This window comes from Grosmannia clavigera, assembly GCF_000143105.1.
Source record: "Grosmannia clavigera kw1407 unplaced genomic scaffold GCSC_173, whole genome shotgun sequence".
NCBI classification, from domain to species: Eukaryota; Fungi; Ascomycota; class Sordariomycetes; order Ophiostomatales; family Ophiostomataceae; genus Leptographium; species Leptographium clavigerum.
Window position 1 is genome coordinate 1,237,518 of NW_014040765.1, and position 23,941 is coordinate 1,261,458.

General features: G+C 59.3%; 6 protein-coding genes across 6 annotated transcripts; 3 read left to right on the forward strand and 3 right to left on the reverse strand.

Moving 5' to 3' along the window:
• Nucleotides 1–5,939: 5,939 nt before the first annotated feature.
• CMQ_7054 (uncharacterized protein) lies at nt 5,940–8,723 on the forward strand (the record flags this gene model as incomplete). The annotated part of the gene is made up of 4 exons (XM_014314059.1): nt 5,940–6,935; nt 7,198–8,143; nt 8,211–8,605; nt 8,676–8,723. 4 exons carry the CDS (start codon nt 5,940–5,942, stop codon nt 8,721–8,723), a joined length of 2,385 nt encoding a protein of 794 aa, XP_014169534.1.
• Nucleotides 8,724–10,257: 1,534 nt separating this feature from the next.
• Nucleotides 10,258–11,985, forward strand: CMQ_7051 (dihydrouridine synthase family; the record flags this gene model as incomplete). The annotated part of the gene is made up of 2 exons (XM_014314056.1): nt 10,258–10,383; nt 10,441–11,985. 2 exons carry the CDS (start codon nt 10,258–10,260, stop codon nt 11,983–11,985), a joined length of 1,671 nt encoding a protein of 556 aa, XP_014169531.1.
• A 176-nt stretch (nt 11,986–12,161) lies between these two features.
• CMQ_7302 (cell cycle control protein) lies at nt 12,162–14,585 on the reverse strand (the record flags this gene model as incomplete). The annotated part of the gene is made up of 1 exon (XM_014314307.1): nt 12,162–14,585. One exon carries the CDS (start codon nt 14,583–14,585, stop codon nt 12,162–12,164), a length of 2,424 nt encoding a protein of 807 aa, XP_014169782.1.
• A 409-nt stretch (nt 14,586–14,994) lies between these two features.
• Nucleotides 14,995–15,409, forward strand: CMQ_7141 (dolichol phosphate-mannose biosynthesis regulatory protein; the record flags this gene model as incomplete). The annotated part of the gene is made up of 3 exons (XM_014314146.1): nt 14,995–14,997; nt 15,070–15,150; nt 15,221–15,409. 3 exons carry the CDS (start codon nt 14,995–14,997, stop codon nt 15,407–15,409), a joined length of 273 nt encoding a protein of 90 aa, XP_014169621.1.
• A 315-nt stretch (nt 15,410–15,724) lies between these two features.
• On the reverse strand, nt 15,725–19,539 carry CMQ_7720 (uncharacterized protein; the record flags this gene model as incomplete). Its single annotated transcript, XM_014314725.1, has 3 exons — nt 15,725–19,313; nt 19,385–19,466; nt 19,533–19,539. The coding sequence occupies 3 exons, from the start codon at nt 19,537–19,539 to the stop codon at nt 15,725–15,727; spliced, it is 3,678 nt and encodes a 1,225-aa protein (XP_014170200.1).
• Nucleotides 19,540–20,732: 1,193 nt separating this feature from the next.
• Nucleotides 20,733–23,924, reverse strand: CMQ_7688 (phd finger domain protein; the record flags this gene model as incomplete). Its single annotated transcript, XM_014314693.1, has 4 exons — nt 20,733–20,867; nt 20,935–21,506; nt 21,667–21,903; nt 21,968–23,924. 4 exons carry the CDS (start codon nt 23,922–23,924, stop codon nt 20,733–20,735), a joined length of 2,901 nt encoding a protein of 966 aa, XP_014170168.1.
• Nucleotides 23,925–23,941: the final 17 nt, after the last annotated feature.

Consider the following 23,941-nt stretch of genomic DNA (forward strand, 5'->3'; position numbering starts at 1 on the left):
AGCGGCAACAGTTCACTGCGCTTCCGGTAAGGTTCCAGTACCCGCTGTTCCAGGCGCAGATGGTCGTATCGCCATACGCAGGGCCCATACCACCCCAACGACAACATCTCAGGTCCACCAGGGGCACGGTCAGTAAAACGGGGCGCTGCAGTCTATTGCCAGCTAAGCTGCTCTTATGAAGTGTCTCCTCGGTACTCCGTATTTGACGGTATTCTGATTCCACTTCAGTGGAGCTTTATAAATCAATGAGCCTTGGCCCTGATCTTCCCCGTATATCCGTGTCCTTGTGCATACGTCGTAGTACGAAGTAGCAGTTTCCCCGTTATTGTAAAATAAATAACTCGTTAGGCTTTGCCATCGGACATGTAAGATAAGATACCTTAATATTAGGCGTGAAGAGACATAACTCTTGGCAGGGCAGCTGGGCGCGTATCCACAGCTGCGCTGGCAGGTCAGCAGACTTGGGGGTGAGGCACTGGCTTACGATGCCGCCGACACTCCGAAAGGTAAGCCGGGATAGTAAAGATGGTGGCTGCTCTCGTTAAGCAACATTGGAGGTTGCTCGATAAGACAACGTGGCTGTCGCGTTTATGTGCTGTCTCGAAAGTATGTTAAGCATGCACAAGATGCAGATGATACCTGCTAGGACAAGAGATATATGAAGGCGCTCGCTGAAGCCGGCTGAATTGCCGACGATGAGCTGTCACTTTACCTCGCAAGACAAGCAGTCCTGGCTGGAGTCAATCTCGATCGAGGGCGAAGGTGAGTCATGTAAAGGGAGAGAGGCAAGGGGCAAAGCACAACAAGGCTAGGTGCTGAGACGTCGTGGCACGTGGCCGAATCAACGACCCCATACGACGATCCGGCCAAGCAGCCGGTGACGTTAAGGATCGTGGGCATCGTGTCAATATCGTAGAGGCGGCACCGTCACTCATCGGAGGTTGCGGGCAGCCGACCAAGACAACGGTGATGGCGACGACCATTCCCGTTTCCCTCAAAACCGGTCATTCCACGGCACTGCAGCCAGCAACGAAGTCTCTGCCGCTCTTCTTGTCACGCTCCTGTGCTGGCCAAGGCCCGAGCACTCGGCACCGAATATCAAGAATTTGGAGCTAGCTAACAGCAATTTCTGACCAGCTGCGGCTGTGGGGAACACCCAGACAGAAATAAGGCATAGTTGAGGTAGGGGTCGGCAATGAAAAAAAGCGTTCACGAGTGGTGTTGGGAAATCGGCTTGACGTTCCTGTTTCCCGAACAAGGACTGGAGGGAAGTGAACCATGCAAGCCACTAATGCAAACCGGAAAGAGCTTGCATCGTAGCTGCCTGATGCGCTGCCTAGAACATCTTGCACTCCTGCAGCAGCTGTCCGATGGACAGTGGCACACTCCATTTATGGTTCACCAGGCTCGAACTTCGATAATATTGGTTAACTTCCGAGAGACGGAATCGGCGCGTCTGCTCTTGGCAACTGGGGCCGGGAAAGTGGAACCCATCCATCACTCGCATACGACTCCTAGAATCTTCGAGTTCTAGAAAGTACTTGAAATGGGTAGAAAAACAGGATCAGTCGCTCTTATCTGGATCAAGAAGACAAACAGCCGCATTTACTGCAGCTGCCAACGGGTCCAGCTCGCTTCCTGGAACGGCGCCGAAAAGGGGATTTTCGCACGTCCTGCTCAGGACCACAACGGACGCTCTCATGACAGCGACGGAGGCGGCAGCCTTAGATAACGTGTCGAACCCCGTCTTGTCTTGTGTTGCCCTGATTCCCACTTTAGTGTTTCTGACAAGTGCTTTTTACCGGCAAAACGGAGTCGAACACTTGCCTCAGTCCGTGCCTCACCAGCAAAGCAGTTCGTCCTCGCCATCCCACGTGCTCATAAGATACACTCAGTCGTGGCGGCCTATACGCCATCGCTGCTGTTATTGGTATGCACTCTGAGCACCCACTGGCCGCGTGATGCTGTCGTGCCAAAAGACAGACTCCCTCCAAAAATTTACGAGCAAACCCATCAGCACTGCCGACAACACCATCTGTGTGCCGGCCCACGCTGTGCAGTGTCACGTCCGCTGCATGTCTTCCCTTGTTCTTGTGATCTTTGCGATTATCGCTGTCCACCTGCGTGTAGCCCGTCCGAGACCACAGCCGACATCGTCCGGCGACACGATAAGGGCACAGCGGTGGAGCGAGAGAACGGGTTCGAGCTCGAGAGAGGACGAGTAACGTGATCTTAGTACTCCATGTCTACGAAGCACGGAGTACTCTGTACAGATTCGTCAGCCCGCCCATCAGCATCCACGTCATGTTTGGGATGCCCCTTTTTTACGACGCGCAATGGAGACATCTCAGGCCAATCAGCACCGGTGATTGCCGTGTGCGGGGGCCCCAGAGGCGCGTCCTTCGCATGCAAGCAAATACGAAAGCTGCCCCATATTACAGGTAGTTAGTAGTGCTCTATAGCCTGTGCCAGAATGCGCTAGGCAGCACACTGCAGCATCGCACTACCCTCGAACCTGGCACTCGAGAGCGGTGTCTACTGAGTGACAACGCGCCCCTTCCGCGCTTTCCATTGTTTCCATTTGCACGTTCCACCTCCCCATTCTTCTGCCCACGGCGAACGGCGATCCAAACCGAGTTTGTGCCTAAAGCTAGCTGCTTGCTGACTGAACTTGTTCTGTTTTAGTGCACTTCAGCGCTGAGCATTGATTGCCCCCTGCAGAACACGAACGTCCCTTGCCGATTTTGTCTTCGCCTCCCCACGCATCGCTCTTTAGCTGCTCCGTACGAAATCCCTCCGTAAGTTTACTATGCATCTGGGGGTTGTTTTGGCAATTCTATCTTACTTTATTATTGTTATTGTCTCGCTCGTACTCCGTACTCCGTATAGACGTAAGATACGTGATTTCCGCCAGCCTGTTCACGTTCTGTTTACGAGAAACGGATCCCCGCCTGCCAATTTAGCAGCTGCCCCCTTTCTTTTGGCGTGTGTTCAAGTTCCTTTTGCTGCGAGTGTTCCCGTATCGCCATGTGCGGTGATAGCTCAGATACCGGCACACCCTCTCGACTGGAGATAGCAAGACTTGGGGCAAAACCCCAATATTCTGTGGACCTTGCACGGAGTCAGATATCAGTATATTGTAACACAGGTAAGACACGCTTACGACGTAATCCGACAAGATAGGCTTTGCGTCAACGGCCACTATCTAAAATTTTCTTTACTTCTTCGTACTTCCAGAAGCCGGCCGTTTCATCGTCTCGGCCACCGAGTTTAGAACTGAATACGAGTACGGTATAGATGCATGTCGATAGGATGATTGCAGAATGCCTGTCGGGATATCATCGTACATATTGCTGTGCAGCGACTTGATTGCCTCTTGCGGAGCACATCTATTTTGATTTCTGTATGGAGCACCCTGTACAAGTATTATTCTGCTTCGGTTTTGTTTCTCGGATGCAAGGGTTCCGCTTTTCAGAAGGGACAGATGCGATAAGTGACCTTGTTTTAATTTTTGTTTAGTGCAAAAGCCCTGTTTCGTGCATGCGCATTAGCGCATCCGGCTCGGAGCATTCATTCTAGGACGGTTGAGCACACAAAGCGAACAAGAATCAAGGAAGGGAATGAAGTGCTCAGAAAGGACAAGGCGGACGATGCATGTGTAGTAGAGGACAAAGAGAGAGTAAACGAAGCTGGAGGGAGTTGTGATGTGACGTAGCAAGGACTGAAATCTGCATAAACAGCACAAAGAAACATCTGAAACGAAACACTGTCACTTCGCGTGTCTGGCGCTGCCCAGCACTTCCTCTGTCTCCCATGCCAGTCCACTCACACCGACCCACCAACTACTCTGCAATCCTTGCCAGGACGTCGCCTTGCCTGCCCTCCTATGTATGAAACATGCTTACTTTATCTAACGTCCTCATTCTTCTCGTTCGGCTGTCATGTAAGATACTTTAGCTTTATTCTTCAAAAGGGGCAACAGTACGAAACAGCGAAACGGCCGTGTTTTGGCGAGCTGATCACCACCGCAAAAGATTGATCAGCTTTCCTCCCTCTCCGCAGCCCGGCGTGCTTTTTTCTGCTGGGCAACTAGCGTTGAAAGATCGAGGGCATACAACCGTAATAGTGCTTGTTCGTATTCCTTGTGCCTATCCCCCCTTTTTTCACTTCCTTGCGTGCACGCCATGGCGACGCTTGCCGGCCTGCTTTTCGGAAGTTGTCCTGCACCTCAGGTATCTTAAGGAGTACTCGTACTGAGGCCCACCGACACTGTAGCGCTTGGGACGCGAGGTTGCGACCCTAGACGGTGGGATGCACCTGTATTCATGCACTCGTAAGATACGGAGTTAGGCCCGGCACCTTTATGTTAAATCACTAAATTCCTGTTGCAGAACGCAGCATCGGGCTCCCACAGGCCATTGAGTAATTGGAGGGCCAATCAGGTGCTCTTTACATTCAATACTGCTCTGCATTCTCCATGTCGGCTCTGTCTCTGCTCATTTCCGTCTCGCTTGATTGAATTCCTCCATCTGTCTCTTACCGTTTGCGCCGTGCACCTTCTGCTCCTTATTCCCCGGTTGTCCGTTGCTTCCCCGTCTCCCACCTCTCACCCCCCATTTTACCACCATTCTACCGCCATCACCCCCAAAACCTTAGCCTGCCGTGCTCGTACTAGCAGCAGTGGCACTGGGCAGACCCCCTGTTAATTTCCATCTCCTCTCCTCTTTCCTTCTTCTTGTCTGTATACTCACTTCTCTTTCTTATTCTCTCGCTCTTTTTTTGGCACGCCATTCGATCTCCCTCTTCCTTCCCCTCTGACCGCATCCTGCAGCCTCACCGTATTTCTTACGTCTAGTCTTTTTGTTTCTTTTGTTTCTTCTATTCGTCACCCACAGCTTCGAGAAGCCCAGCCTCTTTTCCTGGCCACTTCCCCTTTCTTCGACACGGTTGTTCCGGATTCTCGATTTTGGGCCTGTCCAGCTCTCGTTCCGCATCCAGGCTCGTCCTCTTCAGCATACCGGATTTCTCGCCGCTCGTCTCTCGTTTTCATCGTTCGTCTCGTCTCGTCTCGTCTCGTCGCTCTTCTTTTTGTGTCAGTTTCGTCAGCGTGGTTTTCTCGTTTTCACTACGTTTCTTTCTTGGCTGCACATTTCTGTCCTGCCTTGTGTACCCTTCGACGTACCGCCTCGACAGCCCTTCCGATCCAGAAATACACAGCACAAACAAACGTCCCTGCCACCCTCATACCACACGGCTCCTTCTTAACCCCTTTACCGAAAGCTGGGCTCGTTGCACGCAAACGTGGTCATTGGAAAGTTGTCCGACTAGGACACTCCGACCACCTCACTCTTGGTTGTTAGTAGGCCCTACCCAATCCTTCCACAGCTCTATTGCCGTAAACACTCCTCTCCTCCATCTGGACACTGCCATGCGAAACGTCCGCCGTCAATTTTCTTGTGTCATGTCCTCAGTGTCGAGACGGGTCAGGAATACGTTAGCACCCAGCCCTATCTGTGATATTTACGCACAACAGCATTCGATCCCACCGGAAGTTCCACACTCGTTACTTGGCGTACTTCCAACACTCCCTTGCTCTTGGTTGAGCGGTCGGAACTGTAATCGATGTGTTTCGGGTGCGGGTGTGGGTGCCATGCGCTTCTTCCGAGCTCCTATTCACTGAAACGTCCACACCACCTCTGATCTCACCTTTTCATCTCCCTGTCCACTTGCTGTTTTCAATTCATAAGCTAACCCAGCTTCTATACTGCAGATCTCCTTTGTATTTCTCTCCATACTCATTATTCAACACCCATATATCGTCGCTTTGATTACAAGGGGTTTGGCACGCTGCACTGGTAGACAGTGCAAACGCCTCTCTTCAATTGCCCCGGATGGCTTCGCTGGTCCAGACATTTCCCCAACAAAGCGGAACAGCTACCATGCTGCAGGCACAGTCATCATCTGCGGGTGGGATTCTCCCCATGCCCCAGGGACAGCATGGACAGCAATACCCAGCGTCGCCGCAGCGACAAAGCTTTTACGGAAGTTCTAATGGCGTATCGGGCACTCAAATGGTGTACCGCACAACACCGGCTCCGATCCAGCCATACGCCTTCACATCGACGCCTAGTCTCCATACAAACATGCCGAGGCAGCAACCACAGCAACAAATTCCTCAACCTACTACAATGCGAACGCCTTCAGTCGCACCATGCCTTCCTCAGCTGCAGAGTTTTGACAGTTCGATCAACCTTGGAAGAACGGTGCAGCAGCCTGCTAGTGCCTCTATGAGCAACCTGTCGACCAGCTCAACCGTGTCCGGTGGCCGATACACCTTTGGCAGCCGTGATGACTCTTCACTGCCAACAAGTCAAGGCACCAAAAGAGTTGCTGCCTCTCAGACTTCAGCGGCATATCCACCGGGCACACAGTCTTTTGCTCAGGCTGCGTCTGCTCGTGCGTCGCCAGAAAGATACCGACGGGCAATGCCTCGGACTGTGACAAGTCCGGCTGTCTCAGTGCAGGGACAGCAACAGAAACCGGCGTCGGCCGCACCATCTGGTTCTGGGATGGCTAGCATTGGCCACCTCTACGGATCGAGTGTTTCCAGCGGGCTATCACAACAGCAGCTGAATTCGAATCGCCGAAACAGTTGTCACGATGCTGCGTTGACAACTGTCGATGACATGCAGCTGTACCGTCCATCGGACGATGCGAAGCGAATTCGACGCCGCAGCATGCCTTCGCTGGACTTGACCCACCACGCACCATCGCAAGGGCAGTTCAGGAAGCCTGAGCCGTCTCCGCGAAGTCACGGCAAGGACAAGCAGAGGGCAGCATCCGGCGGCAATCTATCTCCGGGTAGCGCGATAATGCGAAACAAGGATGGAAGCTCTGAGAGTGTTTCGAGCCGTGGGAGTTCAGCGCGCCCAGCTGTAAGTGTTGCCCCTGTTATCTGTGGTTACGAGTTTATTTTGCACCTATCATGCCTAGTCCTTTTTTTACCCTTCTCCGGACCCCCTGCATGCACTATCTACAACACCCAATCACCCGAGCGTCAGCATGTTCGTCTGTCGCTAATGCAATGTCTGCTTTTTTTTCTAGTCTACCACCCGGAATTCTAGCGCTACTGCAGCCCCCACTGTGAACCCCGCTTCCTCAGCCACGACCCTATCTGACAACAACACACCCGGACAGAACAAGGACTCTTCAAAACATGTCCATATTCCTCAGCGTGGTTCTTCTTCAGATGCTGCCAATCGCGCCGCCGCTTCTGTATCGCAGTCTAGGCCGAAAGCGATGGATGTGGCTGCAGATGGCGACAAGAGGAAGGTGGCTGCCAACATGACTTCCAACAGAGGCGCCAAGGATGATGCCGGCTCTACGGCGGACCAGAAGGCTGCGAAGGGGAATCCAAACCTTTTGGAAAGCCCGGCCATGCGTCACTTGTCGGCTATCAACCAGAAAGGCGGCAAGGTGCGCAGCAAGACGTCGAGACTTCGTCGGGCGTTTTCCTTTGGCAGCGCGGCAGATTTTCGTACTGCCGGGCCCGAAGACGAAGATAGCAGAGATATTGTTGCCCCTCTCGCACCGAGTAGGCTGCACACGGCTCCGGGCAGCGACGAGATCTACGACGCTGAGCAGGACCGGATCGCACAACGGCAGGAAGAGGCTGGTATCGGAAGCAGTATCTACGCTGGCGCTAGGATTTTCACTGGGTCTACGGATAACCTGTCGATATCGTCGACTGCCTCTTCGGCGTCGATCATGATCCGTAAGATGGGTCGGAACATGAAGAAGGGCACACGATCGTTCGTAGGGCTCTTCCGGCCCAAGTCGATCATCGGTGCGCCTGCTGCTGAGTCTGGTGTGGCCGGGTCAGGCAAGTCCGGCACGGCCAACACGGCAGAGGCCACTGTGTCGATGGTGACGGCCGAGGCAGACCGCGAGCGTGGCACTGCAAATAGCGGCGGCTCGGGATACCCCAAGCTGCAGAGAAGCTCAGTTGACGCTTCGGTGGGGTCAGCGACATCTGATCGTCTCAGCAGCTCGGGAACAGACAACTCGGGACGCAAGAGCATTGTAGGCGGCGAGAGGGAGCGGGCGGAGGTTCTTGCTGCAGTGAGGAAGGGCATCCTGAAGCGTGAGTCTAGGTGGTGGCGGGCTGTGGCTAGTATGGAAGAAGCGACGCTAACTCATGAATTTGATAGACGCCAGCGGCTCCCGAAGCCCTTCCCGCGGTCCGGCAGAGGACCGTAGCCTTGACCTTGAACTGCCGGGCCCACTGCCCATCAACGATTCGCCGGCGTCCAGCGCGCCCAGCACGCCGAACGATGAGTCGCTCGGGCACAAGCGGACGGGGTCTGTAGCGATTGGCGGCGAGGACTACTTTGTGTCTGCTCTTCGGTTGCGCCAAGGTAGCCGGAGCGGTAACAGCACGCCACAGGGCTCGATGCGGCGCAATGCGACGTTCAGCCCCCGTATCGTGTTCTACGACACGTGGCCGAGCCAGGAATACGATCGCCGCGGAGAGGTTGCTACGTGCAACCGTCTGACGCCGATGCTCGCACAGCAAATCAAGGAGGAGCTGAACAGCTTCAAGATGGTACGTGCTTCTGTTGTGTGGTCCGTGGGCGTACTTTTCCCGCACATGCTTACGATGATGTCTTGTACAGGAAATGGAGGTGCACGAGAACTCCAAGATCTACACACATTTTTTCTGATGAGCACGACTGCGCCAAATTGCTATTGAGTCGGGTTCCGGCCATTTTATCGCAGGTGGCTTTTGTTGGCGGCGCGTGCTGTGGAGGATCTGAGTCGCACCAGTTGTATTGATTGCAAATTATTTTCTTCCGAGGCGTTCCCCGGACAGCATAGTATGGTGTCACGGCGTTTAGCAGCATTTTCCATTCTTATTTTGCAGGAAGCAAGACACAGGAAGAGGCAAGACAAAGGTGAACAAGAGGCCAAGGGCGACAGATTTATCGGATGCAAAGCGGCTCACATGGGGCTCGGTAAAGGTTGCTCTTGGTGTACGACACGCTTTTGGAGAGGATAGCCAGGCAGTACGGCAGAGAGGTCCAGGGACCAGAAGAGCAAATGACAGCACGGCACGGGCAGGCAGGAGCAATTCAGTTTGTATTTTGCGGGTGCCTGTGGCGAACAAGATAAGGGGAAGAAGCGTGGCAATGCATGGGCTTGAAAGAGAGACAGGGCATTGCGACGGGGAGGAGCAAAGTTGAGACATACATACGGCAGCGACTATTTGTTTTCTTTCTTTGCCCGGCCTTGCTATTTGGTTTGCTGGCTTTTGCTTTTTAGGACGTTGGCAGCGAGCTATTCTTTTTGTTATTTTATATTGACTGGCCTTTTGTTTCCCTGCTGCGGGCGGCTTAATTGTTATATATTATGTTTGTATCGCCTGGCCTCTCGCTGCAGTGGGGGAACAGGAGGGCAGTCTAGGGGAAGGAATAGACGAAGACCTCCCATATGCTGTATAAAGGCTATTCCAGCAGCGCACAGACTTCTTGCCTGGAGATGTGGATTTATGCATTGTATTAGTGGACCGGTGTTAGCGGTTTTTGTAGCGGCGAATCAGGCTACTTAGCGAAGTTGGTCACTGACTTCAGCCTTGTGCTGTTACGGACGGCGATGGTACGTCGTGATTTGTGCAAGCAGACACTATGTTCGGAAGAGTATACAAAGGCGAATCTGCAAGCCGCAGGAGCACTCGTCATACGAGTACGGGACTGCCCTTGGAAATGATACGGAAGAGTGTTTGAACAGTTCAATATGGTAGTATTTGCCGGCCGTTGTCGGAGCTTTGACAAGAAGCTGACGATGTCTAGTGAACGAGATAGCCTTCCGTACGGCGATTATCGGGAATGTGCGACCGACTTGAAAGTGGCACCTTGCCGGAAGGACATGTTCTAGCTATGGTTACGTCATTCTGAAGCTAACGTTCTGCTTCCGCGGTCAGCCTCGTGCTATTATTGTGTATGTCAGAGGCCGGCCTTATCGCGATAAGGCGAGGTTGCCTTTTTTGTGGAATTTTTTTCTCCGGTCTACCAAAGGAGTTCCAACCAGGACTTGCATAACGAACAGGTGGAGAGAGCACGATACGACGACGTCTGCCGGTCTGCTGTTTGGCCGACGAACAAGCTGGAGAGAGGAATTTCGCGAGCGGTTTGGTCTGGAGCCGGATTGGGCTGTGGACGGCTGCATCTGCTCGAGAGTCGAGGATCGATTGTGCGGACGATGGCGAGCTCGACGGCGGCGCCGATTGCCAACGGGCGGGCAGCCAAGCTTCATGGCCGAGCCTTTTACGAGAGCATTGGCAGCCCCAAGTACATTGTAGCGCCGATGGTGGACCAGTCCGAGTTTGTGCGTGGTTGGCGAGCGAGATGAGCGATACGAGCGATGAAGCTGACGGTTTGGCAGGCCTGGCGCATGCTGGTGCGGTCGTTCTTGGCGCCGGAGAAGCGGTCATCGGTGCTGGCGTACTCGCCGATGCTGCATGCGCGGCTCTTTGTCGACAGCCAGCGGTACCGGGAGTCGCACTTTGAGGCGATGCGGAGCGGCGTGGACGGAGCGGAAGGGATAGCAGCAGCGGCAGCGACGCCGCACCTGGACGGCAACCCGGCGGTGGACCGGCCGCTGTTTGTGCAGTTCTGTGCCAACGACCCGACGGCGCTGCTGGCGGCGGCGCGGCTGGTGGCGCCGCACTGCGACGCCGTGGACCTCAATCTAGGCTGTCCGCAAGGAATCGCGCGCAAGGGCCGATACGGAGCCTTTCTGCAGGAGGACCGCGAGCTGATCGTACGGCTGATCCGGGCGCTGCACGAGGGCCTCGACGTGCCGGTGACGGCCAAGATCCGCATCCTCGACACGCGCGAGGCCACGCTGCAGTACGCGCAGGCGGTGTTGGCAGCCGGCGCCAGCATCCTGACCGTTCACGGCCGGCGACGCGATCAGAAAGGTCACCTGACCGGCATTGCCGATTGGGCCACGCTGCGGTTCCTGCGCGACAGCCTGCCGCCCGAGACGGTGCTGTTTGCCAACGGGAACGTGCTGCAGCCGCGCGACCTGCAGCGGTGTCTGGATGCGACCGGGTTCGACGGCGTGATGAGTGCCGAGGGGCTGCTCTCGGACCCAGGACTGTTTGGGAGTGAGCCGGCTGGCGATGCAGACGATGCTGCAGAAACAGACACAGCCACATTCACAGCCACAGCTTGGTGGCCTACGCCCGATGTTCAGCGCGAGTACTGGACGAGTCGTGATGGCCAGCGCGGTGGCTGGCGCGTGGACGCGGTGATGCGTCGCTATCTGGACCTGCTTCACGTGTATGCGCTGGACGAGACGGTGCCGCCCCAACGCCGGCCGCTCTTTTTGCCGGGCGACGAGCCGCTACCAGCGGAAGAGGAGACGAAAGCGAACCCGAGCACGAGCGAGGCCACGGACGAGACCGGCGATGCCGCCGAGCCGCGACGCAAGAAGCGCAAGCGGGACGAGATGCAGCCGTCGTCTTCGTCGTCGGCAGCGGCGGCGGTCTTCTCGTCGCCCAACTTTGTCGCCGCACAGGCACATCTGTTCCACCTGCTGCGCCATGCTGTCGGCCGTCACCACGACGTGCGCGATGCGCTGGCCCGCTCTCGCAAGGGCGACATGGCCACCTACGAACGCATCCTGGCCATGCTGGAACACCGCGTGGCTGCCGCGCTGACCGCCGAGGCCGCCGACATCACCGGCTCCTCCGATGAGGCCCGCCAGGCCGAACAGGATCGCGTGCTCGCCGAGGCCAACGGCGAGGACGACAAATGCCCGCGCGACGACCCCGACTCGTCTGCTGCTGCCCTCCGTCGCTGTCGCCGGCCCTGGTGGGTCGTACAGCCGGTGCTGCGACCTATGCCGGCCGAGGCGCTCGCCAAGGGCGCCATCCAGCTCAAGAAAAAGGACAGGAAAGGAGACATAGAAAAGGTCACGTGATATAAGATGACAAAGCAAGATAGACAAGAACCGTTGGGGCGTCCATGAAATAATACGTGAAATGCTCAATACGATACAGTACATTAGCGCGCCTGAAATGACAAACTTGTGAAGAGGCGGAGAAGGAAAGAGAAGAAGGGGAAAGCAGGATTGAGGCGCAGTAGCCGAAGCCCTGTTCAGCCTCCCCGCCGATGCTTCTTGGGCGGTCCTTCGCTGCTGCGGCTAGAGAGGCTGTCGCTGCGCCGACGACGACGGGCGCCCGAGATTGGCGGTGGCGAGGGCGAGAGCGATGGTCTCCGTGGCCGGCCAGCGGGAGCGGTTCTTGGCGGCGGTAGTGGTGAGCGCGAGGGGCTGCGGCTGCCAGACGGACGACGGCCACGACGGGACGACTCGGCCGGCGGTGAGGGCGAGCGAGAGTAGGAGCCGACCGAGGAGTAGGAGCGGCTGCGTCGTCGGGCAGGGGATCGAGATCGAGAGCGGGAGCGAGAGCGGGAGTCGAAACGAGAGCGAGAACGAGAGCGAGATCGAGAGCGAGACCGAGAATTGGACAAAGGCGAGCGCGAACGCGAAGATCCAGCTGGCCTCCGCTGAGCCGGACGGCCACGACGAGACGGCTCGCGAGACGGTGAGCGTGAGTAGGAAGAGCCGGTGTAGGAAGACGAGGAGTAAGACGAGGCCGAGTGGTGGTTGTCGTTGTCGTTGGCGTTCTGGTCGGCCGGTGCTGGCAGTGCTGGTTTCGGCAGATTCGCCAGGCGCTCGCGCATGTCTTCGGTCAGAGCGCCCATGCCGATGCTGGTGAAATAGTTGATGCTGAAGCGCAGGTGACGCGCATTGCCGTCGTCGGGAAAGAGTCCATCGAGGCTGGGCCGCAGCTCGGGCTCGGCCAGGCGGGCACGCAGCCGTGGCAGTCCCATGGCCTCGGCCATTTCCTGGAAGAGGATCTTGACAAAGATGCGGCTCGCGCTCGTCGTCTCGTCCTCGGTCAGACGAACACTCGACAGGACATACCAGCCGAGCGCGTCGCTCGCCAGCAGGTGCCCGAACAGACAGGCCATGTTGCGCAGCTTGGCCGTCTCGTAGCGGTGAATGGTGCCGTAGTAGCGCGCAAAGGCTTCCTCAAACAGGCCGGCCCACCGGCGGTTCAGCTTGGCCAGACGCTCGGCCAGGAGACCAAAGAACTTGGTGTACGTGCGCTCCTGCGAGCAGCACTCCACCACCATCGACGGCAGCTCAGCCTCGCGGCCCTCGGGCAGGTCCACGGCCAGCAGCTTGTGCACTGCCTCGTCCGCGTTCATCGAGCTCTGGATCGTCAGGTAAATGGTCCGGCGCAGCGCCACCAGATCTGCGTTTGTCCGGTCCTTGATGTCGAGCGCCTTCTGCTCGGTCTCGTGCTCGTCCTCGGAGCTGGAGCCGGAATCCGAGCCCGCGTCCGAGCTCGCGTCCGAGCCCGAGCCAGCACTGCTGCCGTCCTCGCTCTCGTTCAGGATCTCCCGCCGCAGCCGGCCGTATTCGCGCTCGTGCTCCTCCCACTGGTCGTCGTAGCGGAAGATGTTGAGCGTGGGCTCGTCTTCGAGCTTGCCGTCCAGCTCGACCAGGTGTTTCACCTGGTCCTCCTCCTCGATCAGGTCGAGGTCCTCGCGCACGGCCGGCTGGTCCTTGAAGCCGTCGCGGCGGTTCTGAAACAGCACCTCGATCGCGTACTGGGTCCGCCGGTCGATGTCGGCCTCGTTCAGGATGTGGTGGAAGCGATCGAACACGACCACGAGCACGGTCGGGTTCATCGTCTCGAGGTAGTGGCCGACCTCGCGCGTCAGCCCGACCGCGATCTCGACACTGTCATCCGTCGGGCTGTGCAGCAGCAGCAGCAGCATCTGGGCCGCCAGCATCTCATCGGCCACCTGCGTGTTGACCAGGTGTGCCAGAAAGGTGGCCGCGCTGCGGCAGACCGCCTTGTCGTTGCGCCGGAAGCCTTTGCGGAAACGCAGCAGCAGCCGCCGCAGCAGCAGCTCACCCACGGCCGGCAGCTTGCTGTTGACGCACGCCGCAATGCACGCGTACACCGGCGTAAAGGGCAGAGACGCGTACTGCGCCTTGATCAGGCTTTGTGCCAGCAGCCCGCGTCCACGCACCAGATTCTCCCCAAACAGCTCGTTGATGATCTGCCGCATGTTGCCTGCCGTCGCCTTGTTGACCAGCCCGTTGATCGACTTCTTCAGCGCCTCCCACGCCATCCGCTGGTACTCTCGCGACGTCTTGTCCTGCACGGACGCCTGCAGCGCCCGCAGCCGTGCTGGTGGCACGTACACGCCTCCGGATCGTGCCGTCAGCAGCCGGTTGTACTCTGCCTTGGCTGCTGCCTGCTTCTGCTCGTCTGTCGGCTCTGGTGGCGGCGTCCGTCGACCCCGTCGAGCCAGCGCTCTCGTTTCGGCCGGTCGTGCAGATGGTGATGGCGCGCCTGCTTCTGTTGCTCCCTTCATCCTTTTGCCATCGGGAGAACGATCGGGAGAGCGGTCTGGTCGTGCTGGTCGAGGCGACCGCTTCCGAGGCGATCGTGGCCCACGCTCACGCCCTTCACGCTCTGGTCGGTAGGAGTCTCCCATCGTCTGTGACTCCGTCAAAATCACGTCAACGTGATGCCAACAAGAAGAGAAAGAGGCGAATCCGCCGACGCGCTAAAAAAAAACGACAAGGAGACAGCTGCCAGCAACTGTGGCTTGCCCCTGTGGCGCGCCACGCTTCATAAATGTGGGTCCTTGCGCTATAGGCGCGCAGGGCGAACGAAAGAACACGATCTACTTTGCGCGTCCGAGCCGGAATTCCCAGCTTCCTGCTCTCCAGACGACCAGATCTGAACCGTTCAGCCATCGCTTCTCGACGCTCCTCTCGCCCTGCGCTTGTGCCTGTGTCTGTGACTGCTCTCTGTGCCGCTTTCGTCGTGCTTCTCCCAGGCCAGCACGTTCTGTCGGCCTCGCCCTTTTCAAAGCCGTCCATCAGCAAGACTCAACGACAATGGTGAGTCCTGTCTCTCGGTCCTGATCAATTTCTCTTTCCTCTTTCCTCACACCCACCGCTAATACACCCCAGCTCGACAAGCTCGTTGGCCTCGCCATGCTCGTGGCAGCCACCGTCGTCTTCCTCTACTACACCGTCTGGACCCTGCTGATGGTGAGCAGCTGCGCCGTCTCGGCCTTGGCTTCTTGTGCTTCCTGTTCTTCCTGTGCTAACCGCGGCCCAGCCATTTGTCGATGTCGACCATCCGCTGCAAAACTGCTTTCCCCCGCGCGTCTGGGCCATCCGCATCCCCGTCATCCTCATCCTGCTGGGCACCGCCGTCGTCGGCTCCTTCCTCAGCATCGTCATGATCCGCAGCAACCGCAAGAAGGCGGCCAAGTCCAAGGTCACGGCCACCAAGAAGAAGGCCTGAGCAGGGAAAAGGGAGAGAAGCTGCCGATGAGCAGGACGAGGTGAAGGCGAGCCGGAAGAGAATGTACGAAGAGCCGTGTAGTGAAAATCAAAGTGCCATCAAATCAAATGCCAAACAAACTACATCCAAATGCTCTATACAGTGATGTATTGGGCCAAGAGCGTTGTCTGCCCCGACTCCTGTCTAACCAGGAGCCATGCTGCAACTGTACTAAAAAATATACACAAAATGCTAGCCAAAATGGGAAGAGACGAAGGAAAAGAGCGAGCAGAGAGCGCAGTGGCACATCGTCGCACATCGTCACCACCACCTCCTTCACACCCGCTGGTCGGCAAAGTCGAGCACCTCGCAGTCGTCCTCGAAGAAGCCGTCATCGTCGCCGTCGTCGGCCGCCAGACGACCGCCACCGCGTCGTCGCCGCGTCGTCACCACAATCTGCTCGTTCTCGCCGTCGTGCTGCAGCACCCGCTCCATGGCCGATGCCGGCAGTGCCCGCGTCTCCTCGAACCCGATGCTAAACAAGCTCTCCTCGGCCAGACCGGCATAGCCCGTGTCCACGAGCGTCGACGCAATCGGCTGTCCAAACGCCCAGGCCGTCGGCACAGTCGGCGACACCGCTGCCTCTTGGGCTCGGAAGGCCTCTATGGCTGCGGCAATCCGGGCCGTCTTCTTCGGCTTTTTCCTCGTCGACGGCTGCGACTGCGACACAGACCCGTCCTCGTCCACAACACCCGCTTCGGTCGGTTCCGTCACGCTCACCGGCGTGGCCGATCGAGACACGGGCACTACTACTGCTGCTGCTGCTGCTGCTGCTGCTGCTGCATGAACGTGGGCTCCGTCCTCAAACTCGTACAGTGCCACCCGTCGGTCCGTGTGGAAGGGCTGGTACGGGGCGCTCGACTCGATCTCGGCCTGTGGAATGGACGACTCCAGCATTGTCAGGCGCTGTCGGCTGTCCAGCAGCACCATCGTGTTGCTGCCGGCCTCGCCGTCGCCGTGCTCAAAGTCCAGGTACTCGTCCGGCTCCAGGAGACGCTTGATGGCTGCCGCGAGCATGTCGTCCGGCAGGAAAGGCAGCCGGAAGTCCTTGTTCAGACTGAGATGCAGCGTCCGCTGTCCTGACGTCTTGCGGCGACTGCGGCTGGCAAAACTGCGCACCAGCCCGTCGCCCAGCACGAACAGCGCGTGCGACCGCTTTCCCGTCAGCCACACCACGCATGCCGGTCCCGGAGCAAACGAACCGGCCGGCAGCGACACCCGGTTTTCGCCATTGTGTCGCAGCTGGTTGATCGCGTTGCCCGTCTTTCCTAGCGAGTGGCTTATGCCCGCCGCAAGCATCTTGCCGCCGTGGCTGGCATGGTCGACAATCGTCGCTCCCGTCGACTGTGGCACGTTCGCGCTGCTTCGCCGGGGTCGTGCCAGCAGTGGTCGTGCCGCGTCAAAGGCCGTGCTCAGCGCGCTGGATGCATATGATACCGCCACCATCGACGCAGGTCTTCCTGTGCTCGTGTCGGCCCCCCCGGAGCCAGCGTTGCCGCCACCCATGCTGCCGATACTGCCGATGCCGCTGATGCCGCTGTTGTTGCCCGTCGTCGTGCTCGTGTCCGGCGCCGTGCTGTTGGTCCGGCGCCGTGGAGGCGGCCACGTAAACGCGCTCGACGGCAGGTCCAGGATGTGCACAGTACCGCGCTCCGTCACCATGGCCAGCCGCTCGCCGTTCGGCTTCGTCCAGGCCACGTCGACGATACGTGCCACTGTCATGCGCGAAAACTGCGCAATCTGTCGCACCCGCGATCCCGTCAGCGTGCCCGGCCCTCCCGGACCGCCCAACACCTGCAGTGGCGATGCCTTGGTGTGCTGCACGCGCATCAGGTCCCACACCGTCTGCACGTCGCCCTTGGTGCTGGCCGTGAACAGCCACAGGCCTGACGGTGAAAACGATAGGAAACTGCAGCCGAGCGGCGGCGAAAACGTCGCCAGCGGATGCACCGTGGCAGAGCCCCCGAGAGCCGTCACGTCCACCACCGACACAAGCCCGGGCTCTTTCGAGACGGCCGACTGCGTCACCGCGCCGTGTGTCGGCGGGAACTGGGCCGCGTCGCTCCGGGCGGACTGCGCTGTCGAGAGTCCCGGCGTGCCCTTCCAGTAGTTGTTAAAGGCCTGCCAGCCCTGCTGGCCCACCCATTTCGCCCCCGAGATGATCTCCTGCGTGGCATCGCGCATGATCTTGTTCATCACGCTCTCTGACTGTGGCAGGTCCACCTCGGCCGTCGTCGGAGGCAGCTGCGGCGGAGTGAGAGACGTGATCCCGGGTGCTCGTCCGTGTAGAGCCACCGGCACCACCGCCCGCAACGCAATCTGTGACGACGGGTTGGCCGGACAGTAGGCCAGCCAGCGGCCACTTAGCGACAGCACTGCCTGCTTGGGACTGTGTCGCGATGGCGTCTGGCTAGACGCAGCCGAGGATGCGGCTCGGACGCGCTCGGTCTCAGGAGTAGCCTCGCTGCTACCCTTGGAGCCTCTGGGCGACTGCTGCAGCGTTGTCCACAGCTTAGCCACGCAGCAGAACGGCAGCACGTCCTCGCTACCTGCCGCCATCTGCCGGAACACCCAGCACTCGCCCGTCGTCGCCGACGACACCGCAACTGTCCCGCCGTCGGCCTTGATCTGAAAGGCTCCCGTCGGCGGCGGCGGCTGAAACACGGGACTCGTCACCGGGATCGCCAGCGGTATCTTGGGTGCCTCGAGCAACGTGCAGATCCACTGGCTGTGCCTCAGCGAATACACCTCGACCGACGTCTGGTAGTACTCGATACACCGTCGCTTCTCAGAGTCGACCCGCGCGTCTGTCTCGATGCCGTCAGCAGCAGAAGCAGAAGCAGCAACAGCTCCGGCCCCCCCATCCGTCAGCCCGACCCCGACGCCGCTGTCGCCGTCGCCTTCGCCTTCGGGGTACAGAGCCTCCGGCAGCACCGGTCCATGCACCACGACGGCAACAAGCGGGAACAGGTCTTCGGCTGCCGTGCCCGGAGCCATCCAAGGCAGAATCTTGGCGCCGTAGACACCACCGCGCAGGCCGGAAAGTGTGGCCAGCGGCTCCAGACCTCGCTTGGATACCAGGCTGACTCTGAGCCCGCCCTCGAAGCCGGCTGTGACGACGGTGCCGGTGCCGAGGGAGGCCTGCCGTCCAGGGTACGCTGACGGCAGGCTGTCAAACGAGAAATGGTAACCGCGCTGGCCAGGCTTGATGCCGGCCTGGTGCGGCTGCAGGTCCAGATCGATGTCGGGGACGCCGTAGAAATGAGCCTGTGGCTGGTGAGGAAGGGGCGGGTTGGATGAGAGCCCGGCCGACGCTGCAGCCAACGTGGCCGTAGCCCGGGACTGGGCGAGATGCGAGTGCAGCGAGCTGCGACGGGTATCCATGTGGTAGCTGAGGGGACGTCGGCCAGGCCTGCCCGCAATGTCCATCCCGCCGCTTGGCGGCGACACCGAGACGCTGGTCGGATGGGTAGCCTGGCTGACATAGCTGGCATGGCTCAAATGGCTCATATGGCTCATGTGGCTCGTCTGGCTCGTGTGACTCGTGTGACTCGTGCCGTAGGGCCGAGGGGAGGACCAGCGGCTCGGTGGCGAGTCTCCCATCAAACTGATCAGGTTTCCGGGCGAGCCAGCGATGCTAGGCTGAATGGAACCGCCGTTGGCACGCGTCTGCCAGTCGACCCTGGCGGGAATGGCTCTGGGCGCCGGGTTGAAGGTCGGCACGACGGCCGGTGACGACACGGCCTCCAGCATGGGCGAGACCGAGGAGCTGCCATTGGACGAAGAAGAGGCGACAGCCTGCAGGTCGGGCGAAGGGCCGGAAGAGTTGGACGTGTCCGAGGCGAAGCCTTGGCCGTTTCCGTTTCTGTAGCCCGAGCGAAACACGGGACACGGGTCAGCAACAGGCAATGCGATGAAAGCAAGAGTGGCACATACGTGAATTTACCGGTGGCGTGTTTGGTCACCGCAGCGACCACGCCGCCAGTCTCTCTTGCATCCTTCTTGGCCTTCTTCGGACCTGCACGACAGAGCGGGTCAGCACGACAGGGCAGCAGAGCCGTATCAGAGGGAGGAATCAACCTACCGGGCATTAAGCAGCAAGGCCGACCGCCTTCCGGATGGCGGTAGAGCGTCTAAAGGGCCGGGAGACGGAAGGGGCGAGGTCGCGTCAAGCCGATCACCGAGATGGCCGTCAGACGGCACGAGGAGGATGAAGCTGTCTCCGCGTTCGGCGAGAGCAGACGGAGCAGACGGAGCAGGGGCGATGACGTCGAGGCCGTGGCAGATGAGCGAGAGAGCCGACAGAGAGCCGACAGCGATTCGACAGCGATTCGACAGGGGGAAAAGACGAGGCAAGATGGGAAAGGGGGAGAGAGAGAGCGAACGAGGGCGACCAAATAAGGCTCAAAGGGGCGGCAGAATGATGAAGGCGGGGAAGCGAACCAGAACAGACGGAGCAATCAGAGCAGCGAAAGGGGGGCAAGACAGCCGTGACTGGACAGCGCATGCAGCCGCTCCAGCGAGGTGCAGCACAGCAGCGGACGGGCCTGCAGGGCGGTATCGCAACAAGTCGGAGAGAGGGGTCCTTTCTTCAGAGGGGTGTAGGGAGGATCCAGGAGAGAGGATCCAGGAGAGAGGGATCCAGGCCGGCACAACGGGACAAGAAGGGGTTTGGGCAGATAGCACGGATCAATCAAAGCGGCAGCGGTCGGAATGCAGATCGTGGCAGTGCGTCAGACAGGCGCGTTTCTTCTTTCTGGTCGTCGTATTGATGTCTCGACTTCTCCTCTGCTCTTCTTCCGGTATTAGTCCGGCGGGAAAGAGCACGAGCAGAGGGCCGGCGGAAGCCCAGAGGATAAGAACGTGTGCTCCTCCCCTCCTCCCCTAAATGACTGGGGCGTGTGTCTAGGCAGATAGCGCTTTCTGGTGGGGGGGCGTGACTCGTCAGAGGGGCTGGCCCATGTTGCGGAGTCGCAATATTGGCTCTTACGGGTACGAGCAGAAGCCTGGGCGTGGCGCTAATAGCCCCTGCCAGATGCTGGACCGTGCGCTGACAACCAGCAACGAACCCTGTCGGCTGCCGTTGACTCACAGGTTGGAGCAGGCGACCCGTCAGCTGACTGGTCTCGTGGTGCCCCTAGATGACGTCGTTCGTTGTCTACGAGTACACAGTGCTCACAATTCGCAGTGCTCCCAAAGTACAGTGCTCACTCCCTCAATTTGAACTCAGCCTCACTGCCCACTGCTCAGTCCACAGGCTGCCCATCGGGCCACACCGTCTTCTTCACATCCTCACGCCCCGGGCGCTGACCTCGCCCTTCTCGCCAATCTTCAGCAGCACCCGGCAGTCTGGACAGTACCACTTGGTCGTGCGCGCCGGCACAGCTGTCAGTCCCACACATTCGAGGTGAAACCATTCCTGTCTGCAATTCTGTTCTTGTCAGCTTTGGATCCTCTCTCGGTCATCCATCTTTATCCCCACTCACCTCAACATTGTCGCACTGGATCATCGTCCCAAAGCTGACCCGGTTGCACACGCAGTATCGCGGCTCGTCCGCGTCAATCACGTTGCCCTCGTCGTCTACCTCCACGTCGCCGTCTGTCTCTGCCTGTTGTTGCTGCTGTAACAATACCGCCGCCTGTGGTCCTCGTTTCTTTCGTGGCGCCGCCTTGCGTCGTCCCACTGCTGCGCTGCCGCCCGAGTTCGTCCGGCTGATCACTCCTGGAGCCGGGCGCTTAACCCGCTTGTTCGCTGTCCGCCCAGCTTCAGGTCCGGGCGTGAGGCGTGCTGCACTCGTTCGTCGCGGCCGCTCTGATGCCAGCGTCGCCTCCAGCTCCTGGCCCAGTCCGCCGCCGCTGTTGCCGCCAACGCTGGCGCCCCGAGACTGCGGCCGTCGTGTCATGTTTGTCGTCATTGTAGTTGTAGCTGTCGTCGTGGCCGTGATCGACGCTGATATGGCCGTCGTTTCTGCTCCTATGTTGCTGCTCGTATCCGCTGAGATCACGATCGGCACAACCGGCGTCACCGCTCGAGACGGTGGCTTGGATGTCGTCCGGCCTGGTAGACTTGTCCCTTCTTCTCCGCTGTTCTCCCCTTTCTCTCCTTTCTCTCCTTTCTCTCCCTTTTCTCCCTTCTCTCCCGTCTCTCCCTTCTCCCCCTTCTCCCTCTCCCCCCTCTCCCCCCTCCGCGTCATCTCTCGTGCTCGCAACTCTCTCACCGGCGGGTGGATCGGCGTCGTTGACTTCCGAGGCGAGTGCACTGGCGGCGGGATTGGCGTCTCGGCTGGCGGCTTCAGCGGCACCGTTGTCGTCACCGTCGCCACCGAGAGGCTCGACACCACCGAAAGCGGCGATGTCGAAGACGATGTCTGCTTCAGAGACGACGACATCGCTGCCGCTGTCGCTGTCGGCTGCTCCGGACCCATCACCGGCGTCGGCACCGGCGTCGTCGAGTACTGCCGCATCTTGGCGGATGCACCGGCGTCTCGGACGGATACGGAGGCACCGCACTGACCAAACTCGCCGCGTGCTGTGGAATCGGGACTGGCGTCTCCGTCTTGACTCGCTTCGACAGCTGCCGCTGCGACTGCGACTGCGACTGTGACTGCGACTGCGACCCTGATCCTCCACCGACGGCCGTCAATGCTGGAGACGACATGGACGATATCGTCTCCATTGATCCCTCCACCTTTTCCACGCTTCCGTCCGTCCCCTCGGCCATCCCGGCGGCCGTCCCGGCCTCTCGCTTCCGCTTCCGTGACAGCGGTGTCGTTGCTCGCGTCGCCGCGATACTGCCCTGTCGGCTGCTTCCCTGGTCCGCCGTCCCCGGTACCAATGTCGCCGGCGTCGTCGCAGTCGAACCATTCCCACCGCTTCCGCTGCCGGTGCCATTGCCGCTGCTACCGGCACCACCACTCCCTGCATTCTGCTGCGTATATGGCGACAGCAGAGCCCGTGCTTGTTCAATCATCTTGCGCGTAGACTCCTCGGCTTCCTGGGCCGCCAGCTGCGCCAAGTTGTTCTTAAGCTTCTTTGCTTCATTCAGCTTCATCCCTCGATTCGTCAGCTGCTTGTGCTCTGCTGCCAGGGCCGCGTCCACGCTCAACGCTCCCAGAGGCGCCCGAGCCACGCCGTCTGCCTCCATCACCGCCTCCGGCAGCGACCCGTCAAATGGCCGTCCGTCCTCCTCTGCCTTCCTCTTGGCTACCTTGTACGCCTCTAGATTCCGGCCCAGCGCCTTGAGCTCTCGTGCAATCATCGTCTCGCTCGGCGTCCACTGCGCATTCTTCTTCATTCTCTTCCGCAGCTTGGCCAGCTCATATGGCGTCAGCTGCAACCACGGCGCGTCCGCGCTGCCAATCACCGCGTTCTCCGGTGGTGGCTTCAGCTGCGCCAGCGCCGAGCTCGTCGACAAATACGGCTGCCCCGGCTGCCGTGGAGCCCGCGGCATCCGCACCTTTGGCGGCTTGGGTGCCCCCGAACCAGTCAACAACCCCCCAGCCGCCGAAAGACCCCCGCCTGGTGCCTTGTACACTTTGATGCGCGGCTGCACCGCCGATCCGGCCGTGTGACCCAGGGCCAGAGACTCGTCCGAGGACGACGGAGAGCTGACGTCGCTGTCGTCGCTGAACACGTCGTATTCCATGTCGTAAGGCGCCAACACCTCGCCCGGTACTGTAATGCGTGGCACTCTCTGTCGATGCACCCGTGCCACGCCCACTTGTTTTGGTCCGCGCCCTGCAGCCGCCGCTGCTGCCCCTTTCACTGCTTGCTGCTGTTGCTGCTGCTGCTTCTGTTGTTGCTCTCGTTGCTTATGTTGTTCTTGTTGCTCCTGTTGCTCCGCCTCTGCCTCTGCGTAGTTCTCCAGCATGGCCCGCAGCTTTTCCAGGATCGTCTTGGCCCGGTAGTAGTGGCGGTTGACATTCTTGGCCATCCGCTGGGCCTCGTCGTGTGCGTAGATCCGCGAGCTAAGACCACGGCGCAGGCTCGCTGATATATCGGCCCGTAGCTTCACCGGCTGCCGTCGCTCTTCCGCTGCCATCGTCGGCAAGCTCCCCCAGAGCGCTGTGAGCTCGTGCACCTTTGTCGATGCGTCCACGTACGTCTGGTCGAGATCGCCGATCAGCGTGAGCGACCGCACAATGTCTGAGGGCAGGTATTCGGTAAAGTCGAGGAAGTCCGTCACCGTTGCTTGGGCGTCTGGGTCTGGACGCAAGTTCAGTGACTCCAGTCCGCTGTCTATCGACGAGTAGTGTGGCTCTAGTACTGTCGCTGCCGCTGCCGCCCTGGGTTCCGCCTCGTCTGCCCCGACTGCCAAACCGTTCATCGTTTGCATTGGCGAGGACGCATGTATCGAACGGAGGGAGGATCGCATCGTTTTCTGTCGTGGTGAGCCCGCCTCCTCGCTGCGCTGAGGCTCGGCCGTGGTGCCCGTCTCGGTGTCGCCCATCACGGGCACGGACTCCGTAGCAGCCATGCACGGAAACTGAACCT